Here is a 12,418-nt window from a genome sequence, read left to right as displayed (position 1 = left end):
AAACAGAATTCTTGTGGTTTGAGGGGTTGAATAATAAATGACCCTCTGAATAAACTTTTCACAATTTAAAAAAAAAAATTAAAAAAAAAATAACATTCTTTTTTGCTGCAGTGCATTTCACACTTCCAGGCTGATCTACAGTCCAAATGTCACAATGCCAAGTTAATTCCGAATGTGTAAACCTGCTAAATCTGCAGGGGGTTGAATACTACTAGTAGGCACTGTATATATATATATATATATATATATATATATGCACATGCAGTTCTAGCTACAGTACTGACCAAAAGTTTGGACACACCTCATTCAAAGAGTTTTCTTTATTTTCATGAGCCTGAAAATTGTAGATTCACAATGAAGGCATCAAAACTATGAATTAACACATGTGGAATGAAATACTTAACAAAAAAGTGTGAAACAACTGAAAATATGTCCTATATTCTAGGTTCTTCAAAGTAGCCACCTTTTGCTTTGATTACTGCTTTGCACACTCTTGGCATTTTCTTGATGGGCTTCAAGAGGTAGTCACCAGAAATGGTCTTCCAACAGTCTTGAAGGCGTTCCAAAAGATGCTTAGCACTTGTTGGCCCTTTTGCCTTCAATCTACGGTATAGCTCACCCCAAACCATCTCGATTGGGTTCAGGTCTGGTGACTGTGGAGGCGTAGCACGCCATCACTCTCCTTATGTATATATAGTATATATCTTATTTATTTAATATTTACGCTAAAAGTATTTTTTATTCAAATTTTTTTTTTTCCAATTCTTACTGGTCCCACAAGGAAACTTGGATATGAGATCCTTTGCTCCATTTACACCACACTATACTACTTATGTAGTGCACGTCATTATCTAGCAAGTCAGAGCTCTGGTAGGATCTGATTAGCTATGGAATATGGCAGATATTGAAGATTTGGTGGGCCTCCTTTTTGCCTAGGCAACTATTGGCAACACACAATCCTGCTGCAGAAGTTCCGATGGGCTGACAAAGAGCAATGTCCCTATATCAAACTCCTAACTTGCTATTGTCACTACTGACAGCATCTGAGGGATTAAAGGGAACCAACCACCAGGTTTTTCCTCTATAAACAACAGGCACTAGGTTGCTGATTACAATGAAACCTTTAGGCTATGTGTCCACGGTAGAATGTACCTGCGGATTTTTCTGCATGAAAATCCGCGACTTTCGCGGCAAATCCGCACCCGCGGATTTGCCGCGGATTTGCCGCGGATTTACCGCGGATTTGCCGCGGATTTTGATGCGGATTTTTTTTTTTTCCCCATTCTATACCCAAAATCCGCAAAAAATCTGCAACAAACAATTGACATGCTGCAGATTTTTCCGGATCAAAATCCGCGGCAAATCCGCAGCGGAAAAATCCGCAGCATGGACACAACATTTCCAAAATGCCATTGAAATGGCTTGGAAGTGCCGCTGCTGCAGATTTTTGGGAAATCCGCGGCAAATCCACGGCAAATCCGCGGCAAAATCCGCGGTAAATCCGCAGCGTGGGCACATAGCCTTAGTTCAAAAATCAGTGGCTTGATTGCTATTTTAGGAATACTATCTTATTATGACACCTTTTTCTTGCAAAATAGAAATTAAACATTGTAGGTGGACAGATGCCCCTATCTGTTAGATTGCATTTGACCGAATGCTCAATTGGCTCCTAACTATCTCTCCCAACACTACTATTTGATTCCTACTATTTGATTGCTTGATTCTGCTTTCTCCAACATGATCTGTTTGGGGAGTGTCTGGAGGACACTACTCACATTACGTGATCATCAGGTCCCACTGAAAACAGGTTCGGATGACTTTAATGTAATGTGTATGGGGGAAGGGGGGAATGACCAGACACTTTCCTAGAGTAAATGTCCACTGGAAATATTCTTACGTGTTTAATCTTAGAAAGGCAGCTATAAGTCCCCTTACTTGGCAGCCAGACTGGCTTGCAAAGTCTCCTTAAGGAGAATAGTGTTCCCCCGTGGTCCCCACATAGTTTTCTCATGAGCCAGATCAGACACCCCCATACTTTGCACTGACGAGGGGCAAGCACCCCGAAACACCGTGTCTGCAAATTGGGATTCTGATCTGGCTTATATATCCTGAGTCATATTGCAAAGGATTGTTAAAAATCCACTTGTGACTTTTAGGATCGCTACTTCCAATAGGTGGCGCTGTGCTAGAGTTTGTCTCCTTTACTGGAGAGACAATTTGAATATTTCTTAGAGGGGCGTGGCAGCTATAAGTCCCCTTACTTGGCAGCCAGACTGGCTTGCAAAGTCTCCTTAAGGAGAATAGTGTTCCCCCGTGGTCCCCAAATAGCTTTCTCATGAGCCAGATCAGACACCCCCATACTTTGCACTGACGAGGGGCAAGCACCCCGAAACACCGTGTCTGCAAATTGGGATTCTGATCTGGCTTATATATCCTGAGTCATATTGCAAAGGATTGTTAAAAATCCACTTGTGACTTTTAGGATCGCTACTTCCAATAGGTGGAGCTGTGCTAGAGTTTGTCTCCTTTACTGGAGAGACAATTTTAATCTTAGAAAGACACACTCTTCCTCCTGATAGAGAGAGACATTAAATGGAGATATAGAAAGGACTCACTCAAGTAGCTAAAGAGCATTCTACAAACTATCTTTGAATGTCCTGTGAGACACATAAACAAGAATTAAGACAGATTCTTCTGCTATCAGTGGAATTACAAGAAGCCCATTTCTTGGAATTGTGTATGTTTTTATGCCCTGTTACAGGGCTTTCTTTTGGATCACAATTGGTGGGAGTCCAACTCACAGAAGCAAAACTGTTGGAAAGTCCCATGGTCCTATATTGTTTACATTCCTCCTTCCACTTGCGTTTACTCTTCGTAGTGCCTATGAAGCTTTAGCCAATGTATTTGTTTAGTTTCAGTGTAAAATTATAGTGAATTTCCAAGGAGGAGAAGTAAATCTTTGTGTCTGCAAACTATGGCGAATAGGACAAAGCAGTAGGTGTAGAGAAGTATAGGCTAAAGGTAAATTCTTAAGTGGGTTAAGAGTCTCCTTTGTTTGTAGAGATAATGTCAGCTTGGAGGCATAAAAGGTGCTGAGACTATAGCTGGGGTCTGGCGACTTTGTAAATTGAAGGCCTGAGGCAAGCACTGGGTAGTTCAGTTTTGTGATTTAATAGTCTGAACAATGGTGTCCCTGAAATAAATGGTGTGGCTCCAGGGGGCAAAGGCTTGGATGAAAGGGAAAGTGACATCTGAAGTGCAGGTTCTGGCCAAAGAAGAATATGGCTCAAGAAATCAAAGCCTCACTGGCATGAGACAAGGACTTTATGATGGAGTTCGGACTCTGGAGAATAAAGCTTTGCCTAGAAGACAAAACATATGGAATTTTGTGGGAAGATGTTTTTTCAGTTAATATCTGTGTGCATAATTGACAATTTTTGTCAATGTCCCTAGCCCACGTTGGAATGCCCAATTTTGGATGAGGTTTATGTCTACCCTCTTCAGCTGCAGTGTTTAGAGAAATCCTGGACAGTGAGTGGGCAAATCTGCTGTGTGAGGTGATGCAATCATGGGGCATCACTCCTTCCAAGTGATCAGGGACCTGATGTAGAGGATTATACATTTGTTCATTGTTCTATTTATTCATTTCGGCATAGTTAAAAAAATAGTATCACCAATGTGCGTCACAACCATGAAGTGCATTGTGTTTCTAAAGGTGTCACTAACCAATAGGCTTCCTATGGCTCTATATGTGAAGAGATAAGTTGCAAAATATTTTACAGGTTTATCTGTGTAAATTTCATGGGTCTTAAATTGTCTTCCTTACAAGGTAAACTATTAAAGGCCCAGTCACACACAACGACTTACCAGCGATCCCGAAAACGATGCGACCTGATAGGGATCACTGGTAAGTCGCTGGGAGGTCGCAGGTGAGATGTCACACAGTCAGATCTTACCAGCGATGCAGAAACAATACAGGTCGCAGTAGCGACCTGTATAACGATCTCAGCAGTCACTGTGACCCTGTCACACAGTGTCAAACACAGCAATGTGTCCTGCCCAGCAGGACATCGCCTTTGAAGAAAATGGCCTGGACCATTCTGCAACGACTAGAGATCTCACAGCAGGGGCCTGATCGCTGGTAGATGTCACACATAACAAGATCGCTAACGGGATCGCTACTGCGTCACGGAAACCGTGACTCAGCTGCGATCTCGGTAGCAATCTCGTTATATGTGATGGTACCTTAAGGAATAGTGAATTGTATAGAGGTGAATCCATGTTTTTGTCATGTAAATTTATGTTTCTTTTGAGGCATCAAGTGATTTTGCGTCACACTACAGGTGTGGCGAGTGCGTTCAGACTGACCGAAGTCTGACGCACAACGAATAAACAACTAAAACAACACCACAAACTGCGGGGAATACCGGGGATACAATACAGCGGAGGTCCCTGCCGCTAGGGAGAGGGGTGAGAGGACACCTCCAGAACTCCCCTCATTTTGACTCCTGAGCTCCCTAGCATCCCTATACAGGTTCTTTCAACCTGTCGGTGAGCAGGATACCTTGGGCACTCAGCTGGCCCTAAACTCACCCTGCCTATTGAGTAGGCCGACAAGTTCACTAGACTCACCACTACAATGCAGAAACACAAGGAAAGGAAAACAAACAGATGAAATACCGTGGCACAAAAGGATAAACGTCGGCTTCTTGGAACACTCCAACACAGCTCCTTCCACCAAGGGGGTCAGTATGCAAATGAGCTTGTATCTTCATCAGGGATTGTTGGGTAACACCTCTATTTACACCTGAACAGTGTGACTACAAAGCTACTGCAGCCTCAGCACATTCATCTAGAGACTGCTGTAGAAGCTGCCAGCAGTAAAACTGAGATTAACCGTTTAGGCAACAAAGGAAACAAAACCACATTTAAATGTGGATAACCAGATGGAGATGAGAGGCTGCAGTCCGGAAGCTGTCACTAGTCTCCAATAACAGGGAGACGACAGTGACATTTTGTTTCTTTTGGCAGCAGCTGCCCATCCCTTGTTTCAAGAGTTTGCTGCCTGCCAGTTTCACCCCTTTTTTGGTTCAGTCGCATTTTTTTGACAATGTCTGATTATAATACATAACTGTATAGTAAAATTTGATTTTACCCAGTGCATAAATTCTCACTTATCCACCCTAAACTTTGTTTTACAATTCTCCCGCTCAGGCTTCTGAGTTCTCCAAGTCTCTGTGTGATATTATCCAATCATCCTTTTTGTTGATTTTTTTTAGAGAGCTTGGGATCATCTGCTTATATTGAAATTATAGACTGCAATTCTTAAATATTAAAAATTAGGAGGAAAAATACTGTGGTGCTTCACTATATGTATGAACTAATTATCCTATTTTGTATTTTCTAACTTTTACGTGGCACAGTATTAAATGACTAGTCAAGATACACAACATTCAGACCCTTACTTAGTTACCATTGTTTTAATTTGTATTTCATAAATCAAAAGTAAACATGAATATTCAAGTTCAAGACTTTAGTTATAAACCCCGGACCCCAAACTTCGTATAAGTCAATGGGTACCTGAACTTTGGTGCTGTAAAAAGGCTGTAAAATGGTATTCGTAAGAGACAGCAGGCTGCAAATGGAAACAAAATTGAGGTATGAGCAGGACAATTGCCCTGCAAACAAATGTGGAAAGGGAATACATTAAAAAAAAATTGTGGGATCCCCCTATATTTGATAACCAACCAAGGAAAAGCAGACAGCTGGAGGCTGGTATTATCAGGCTTGGAAGGTCAAGAGTTATTTGTCCCTTCCAAGTCTAAAAATACCAGCCCGCAGCTGCCTCAGAAGTGGTGCGTCCATTAGATGAGCCAATTCTGGTGCTTTGCCTGGCTCTATCTGATTGCCCTAATGCTGTGGCAAGTGGGTTATATTTTTGGAGCTGGTGTCATCTGTAAATTGACACCTGGCATCAATCCCTGGTGTTAGTAATAGAGAGTACTCGGCATGGCAGTGAAGGCTGTGGAAGTGCCCAAGAATGTAAAAGCTTGTTGATTAGCTGTACAGGAGCCTTTCAACAAATTTTATAAAGCATATGAACAGCATCTGAACTGAGAACTCGACCAAGGACTTCCGTGAGAAGTCCATGTTTGAGTTTGAGCAATGGACACCAGGTGTTTTGTACTAACTCCGACCTTTTGCTCATCTAATCAGAAACATTATAATATAATTTATTAGCAAAATCCACTTCTTTCTAGTACTGGAATGATCATTCATTTGCAAAATTCTCAGTTAAAATTAGTTTTCAGTGAATACAAATGTTGCCATTACTTTTGGTGCTCATAAAGTTCTGTGGAGAACTATAACTTTTTTCAGGATAACTTTAAGCAGAATGTCTATGTCTGCCTCCAGCTCCTCCTCCCCTCTCCTATTTCATAAAATTTTGCAAGCACAAACTAGAATCTCCTACCTCAGTAATGTGACAATACGTGTTCACTAAAGACAGATGTTACCCATGTTTTGAGAATGATCTTAGTCTGCTTCTTTCTCCTCCTGGATGGACCTTACACTCTCAATTCATGAGTAAAATCTGTTTTCGGTAAATACATATTGTCGCATCACTGATATAGAAGAATGCTTGTAATAATCTATGATTTTTTTCATACAGATCTCTGTCCAGCTCATAGAGCTTAACAACTCAGTTATATATACAAAAAATGCGGCTCTCCCTGGAATAACACATCGGATCACAGATATCAAGGTAACAGTTTATACAAATTCCTATGACCTATGCCCAAACAGATGGCTTAGGAAGGTTGATCCTACTGACAGATCCCTTTAAGTCCAGTTTAGAACATAGAAGAAACAGGATGATACAACTCACCAGTCTAAAAGCTTATGTTTTGGAGGGACTGGAGCAATGATCTGCGTTTCAGGTGCTCAAAAGCTACTAGACTATGGAGTAGATTTAATAAATCCAAAAATGTGATAAAATTCCAACATATGATGTACAAATTGAAGTATTTTATTGAATCACAAACACATGTAGTCTTCTGCCGTGGTCATCAAGACTGTATATGTTTTTAACTACGATTCAATAAAGGAATTCAGTTTCTACACCAAGCGCTGGAATTTTTCACCATTTTAGAACAGACCTCACAGAACCACATTAAATTACTTTCACTGGAACAGGAAGTAAAAAAAATAATGAGGACCTGTCTTTTTAAAGTCTAAGAAATGGACTTTGTGACCTTTCTTCTGCTAAATGGCATCATTATCTATTCATATATCATGTTACAGTAATATATCTGTCAGGGTACATCACCCTAAAGTGGTTTCCCCTTCAATGAGATAATTGTCTAGCTAGAAGGAAGAATAAAAAAGAACGTAAGTCAAAAAAATAAACTGATACAATCAGAGAAATGATGAACAAAGGGCACATACTGTACCTTGATAGCATTTTGGATTGCTCTCCGAACCACAACTTTAATGTGAGGAGCATTATTGGTGGGAGGATGTGTGTAAACCTCTGCTCTTGTGATTCCTTTCCAGGTGTCTCCTTCTGGCCATCCAAGGTCCAGCATTGGAGTTGGTACATCCGAGTTTCCCGGCCAGTAGCTCACACTTAAATCATCGTCTAGCTCTGAATCTTCCTCATATTCTAGTTTGCCTAGTTGAGAATCAACCGCAGAGCTTTCTAGAGAAGTAACTTCTTCTCGGGATAAAAACTGTCGAGCTCCTTCATTTTTAAGGTAATTATAGAAAGCCGCTTCCCCGGTAGATAAAAGTGTTTCCAAGGCAGTTCGTTGCTTCTCTGAATAATAAAATTGAGGACTTGTTTCAGAAATGTCTACAAATTCTAGCTCGTCCTCCAAACATTTCACCTGGGAGTTGGCCATTTTAAGACTTAGGAGTCTTTTTAAAAGTACTTAATAAGAAATTAAAACATGTATCCAGATTAGCGGGTAATACTGTGAAAGTGTTGTAATTGCAGAACTCGGTTCATTGAAGGCAAAATCTGGAAGATAAAAATTAAAATGAAAAGGGTAGACAAATTTATCTATTATGAGTAAAAGTATAGTTAAATGGAACCCATCACTAAGTTTTCCCAATATAAAATACAGCCAAGGTGGTGGCCACACTTTATATTGGGAAAATGTGGTGACAGGTTTTTTTTAAGGTCAACATCGGAAAGGTAACCTGTTACCGCAAGAAACCCTAATACAAAATTACAAATCTTTATTATATCGTAATTCACAATGAAAAAGTCCATAAAAAAAAGTAAAAACACAGATGACACCAGAAAATAAGGTCATTGTGCATCTGTCTGGTTGGCCTGGACTTCGAACAAACTAGGTACACAACAGGACCCTATTTTTCTGCATCTCTTGCTTTAACAATTTTTAGCAACGTTTGCTTTGTGATTTATGGTGTATTACTTTAGAACTTATTGCAGGATATGTTCCTACACTGTGCCTTTGTATTGTCCCTCTAATTGTGTGCACAGTCAGTCACATGCACCTGTCTGCTTTATTTATTCATTTGGAGGTGACATATCTCTTATTCCAGCCAAAATCTATGTTTTCAATCACCAGCCATCTTAACATCTAAGGTTGTTTTTATGCCTTATACAAGCATTCCTAGACGACTGCTCATATCTCCTGTCATGCACATTGTTACAAGTTTGTGCAAATTTTTGGAGCACACAAATATTCTAAATGTTTGTATCTCACTAAGATCCCAGTAGGTAACAAGTAATCCGAGGTTCAAACAATCAGCCTCCATCTGGGTTTTTCAGGAGAAATGCTCTGAGACATAGACTAATCGTCAATATATCCTGAACCTGCACTGTTAGTATCTGGTGTAGAAACCCTTCTAAATAACAAGAGAAGAAATGATATAAGATAAGTCCAAAATGATCTGGAATATGATGATAAATAGAGTCTAAACTATAACTTTAAAAAAAAAAAAACCTTTAAAAAATCAATTATTTAAAAAAATATTGACTAAGCAATCTCTTAAGATGTTCTCTTCTTCTATATGTAATATTTGGAAAATCAGGAACAAATTTTGAGTGAATCCAAAAGGAAAAGATTATTTCTCATATCTGTGTAGCAGCAGCAGGATTCAAAGGTCCCAATGATGCTAACAAAATCTCCTACTATTGAGGTGAGTTTATAATAAAATCCCCCTATCTTGTGCTAAAGCATGAATATAGGCTTGAACATGTACTTTGTTGGGATAAACCCTTTTTTAAAATTAGACTTTCCAAAAATCTGACTCCTTTTTAAAACAATGAAGAACATTTTTGATGTATCCTATTATGGGCTGTCTCCTTCATTATTTGATTTATATTTGGGTAATTATTATAGAGTGATTGATGGATAAGACTAAATGGCCTTAGGTTTCAAATCCAAGATGGGATATGGAGCTGTGGGAATATGTGTATTCTCTTTAATCATATTTTTAAAGGCTACTGTCATGATGGGATAGCTGGGAATTGGGGCACGAAAGCTGTCCCTCAACCTAGGGGGCACTGCTATCCCTATTCTCAGGGATACTCCTGATGGTGGAGAGACCTGAGTCTCCTTCCTGGCCCTGCTCCTGACTAGTCCTGATCTGATTCTACCTCCTTCCAGGCAGGGACAGGACAGGAATGTGATGAAACCTCATAGATACAGACAAGGGAAAACCAAAACTCTGTCACACAGAATGTACACACAAAGGTAAAGACAATAAGAGGTTCAGAAGGAAAAACAAGAGCAGGAAGGAAGCTACTAAGCAACAAGGGTATATTCCACAATCACACCAAACAACGAGCACAACTTTCACCAGAAAATCTGGGACACCACAAATCACATACCAACATAGAATAGTTTGGGTTACTATGCACCAGTAAGTGTGAACGGAGCCCTATGCAAGCCACTAGTGTGCAATTTTACCATCCAGTGATCACCCCCTCCATATTCTGGAGCTGTGTGAGTGATTTGCTCCTCTTGCACCTGTGATACTTACATCTATTGGGGGTTTCGCTGGACCCTGTTAGTGCATTACTTTTTCTTGGCCTGAGCAGTTCATCACTGCTTTATCCTGCTGTGAGTATTCTAAATTGTGGAGGATATTTATTCTTCTTTTTGCTATTTTGCTATTTTCCTGCCTATGAATAAGCAAACAGTAGGTCAACACTTGAGTCTGCCTGTGCTGATCCCAAACACCATAGAAACCATCAGGTGGAGTGTCAAAATCTACAATCTGAACAGAGCTCAATGCCTCCATGACAGTTGGCAAAGTTTGTGCAAAACTAGGTGAGACATTTACTTATTAAAAGTTATATTTTAGGTTCTGCCTATCATTCTCTTCCACAATTTGTATTTCTGAGCTTTTAAATAGACTAATTGGGCCTACAACATTTCGATACATGGAAGCTCTTTATCCCCCTTTTGTTCCAGTGAATAGCGGTGGCGTTTCTTGAATTGGTAATTGGAGATTTATGAAAGTACACTGTTAGACATAAGACCAGCACAAGCTCATTTACTTGAAATGAAAAGTAAGATGAACAATACAGGCAACAACTTCTACATATTTTTTAACTTCTCAAAAAGAAAAACGGTCTTTGCTTCCTTTAGCAACTAATCACAGCACAGCCTTAGGGTCCCGTCACACGTAGTGACGTTCCAGCGATCCCATCAGAGATCCGACCAGGCAGGGATGGCTGGAGCGTCGCTGGTGAGTTGTCAATCAGGCAGATCTCTACAGCGATCAGAGACCAGCCACCAGCCACCAGCGACTTGTGTAAAAACGCTGTGCTTGGTAGCCAGGGTACACATCGAGCAACTATGCAAAGCGCTTTGCATAGTTACCCGATGTGTACCCTCGCTACGTGTGCAGGGAGCCGGCGTCTGGCAGCCTGTAACCGGTGTACGCTTGTAACCATGGTACACATCGGGTAACTAAGCAAAGCGCTTTGCATAGTTACCGGATGTGTACCATGGTTACCAGCGTACTGCCGGTTCCCTGCACATTCAGATCGTTGGTCTCCCGTTTTCAAACATGCCGATGCGTGCTGCACAGCGGGAGACTAACGAGCAAAAAATGGTCCTGATCGTTTTGTAATGATCAGCGACCTCGCAGCAGGGGCCCGCTCGCTGCTGCTTGTCACACACAGCGATATCGCTGGCGAGGTCACTGATACATCACAAAGCCTGTGATGTTTCAGCGATCTCGCTAGCGATCTCGCTGTGTGTGACGGGGGCTTTACATTAAATTATTCTTATCTCGCCCACTGTCTTAAGCTGGTGTCACACTAAACGACAGCGACAACGACGTCGCTGTTACGTCACCATTTTCGGTGACGTAACAGCGACCTTGTAAGTCGCTGTTATGATCGCTGCTTAGCTGTCAAACACAGCAGAAGCAGCGATCATAAGGTCGCTGTGCTACATGTTCAGAGAGCAGGGAGCCGCGCTTAGCGCTGGCTCCTTGCTCTCCTGCAGCACACATCGGGTTAATTAACCCGATGTGTGCTGCAGCTACATGTCACAGTTCAGAGAGCAGGGAGCCGCGCTTAGCGCTGGCTCCTTGCTCTCCTGCAGCACACATCGGGTTAATTAACCCGATGTGTGCTGCAGCTACATGTCACAGTTCAGAGAGCAGGGAGCCGCGCTTAGCGCTGGCTCCTTGCTCTCCTGCAGCACACATCGGGTTAATTAACCCGATGTGTGCTGCAGCTACATGTCACAGTGCAGAGAGCAGGGAGCCGCGCGCACTGCTTAGCGCTGGCTCCTTGCTCTCCTTGCTACAGTATACATCGGGTTAATTACCCGATGCGTACTGCAGCCACATGTCACAGTGCAGGAGCCGGCACTGGCAGCAAGAGCGGAGGCTGGTAACCAGCGTAAACATCGGGTAACCAGGGAAAGGTCTTCCCTTGGTTACCCGATGTTTACGCTGGTTACAGCTTACCGCAGCTGCCAGTGCCGGCTCCTGATCGCTTCATTTCGTCGCTCTCTCGCTGTCACACACAGCGATGTGTGTGTCACAGCGGGAGAGTGACGACCAAAAAATGAAGCTGGACATTCAGCAACGACCGGCGACCTCACAGCAGGGGCCAGGTCGTTGCTGGATGTCACACACAGCGACAGCGACGGGACGTCGCTGCAACGTCACAGAAAATGGTGACGTAGCAGCGACGTCGTTGTCGTCGTCGTTATGTGTGACACCAGCTTTAGGAGAGATTGTGTTTTACATACTGGGTAGCTAATAATGCAAAGCAGGCAACAGAGTAGGAGCTGAGCTACAATACAAGGAAACACACTATAACAGCTGATCGGTGGAGTTTCCGGGTATCAGACCTCCAGTTATCTGATATTGATGACTGATCCCTTGTTCAGGAAAACTTTACTTGTAATACAGCAAA

The 12,418-nt window shown here is 41.9% G+C and overlaps 1 protein-coding gene across 1 annotated transcript in view; it reads right to left on the bottom strand.

Moving 5' to 3' along the window:
- The window catches only part of FAM83E (family with sequence similarity 83 member E), a 163,323-nt gene that overhangs the window by 141,144 nt on the left and 9,761 nt on the right, over positions 1 to 12,418 (bottom strand). Inside the window, exon 2 of the mRNA XM_075327888.1 lies at positions 7,452 to 8,020. Within this exon, the coding sequence (XP_075184003.1) occupies positions 7,452 to 7,901 (450 nt within the window). The 5' untranslated portion in view covers positions 7,902 to 8,020. The remainder of the gene's footprint in view (positions 1 to 7,451; positions 8,021 to 12,418) is intronic.

Source organism: Anomaloglossus baeobatrachus, chromosome 11 (genome assembly GCF_048569485.1).
Source record: "Anomaloglossus baeobatrachus isolate aAnoBae1 chromosome 11, aAnoBae1.hap1, whole genome shotgun sequence".
Classification (NCBI taxonomy): Eukaryota; Metazoa; Chordata; class Amphibia; order Anura; family Aromobatidae; genus Anomaloglossus; species Anomaloglossus baeobatrachus.
This window is presented reverse-complemented; position numbering and strand designations above follow the sequence as displayed.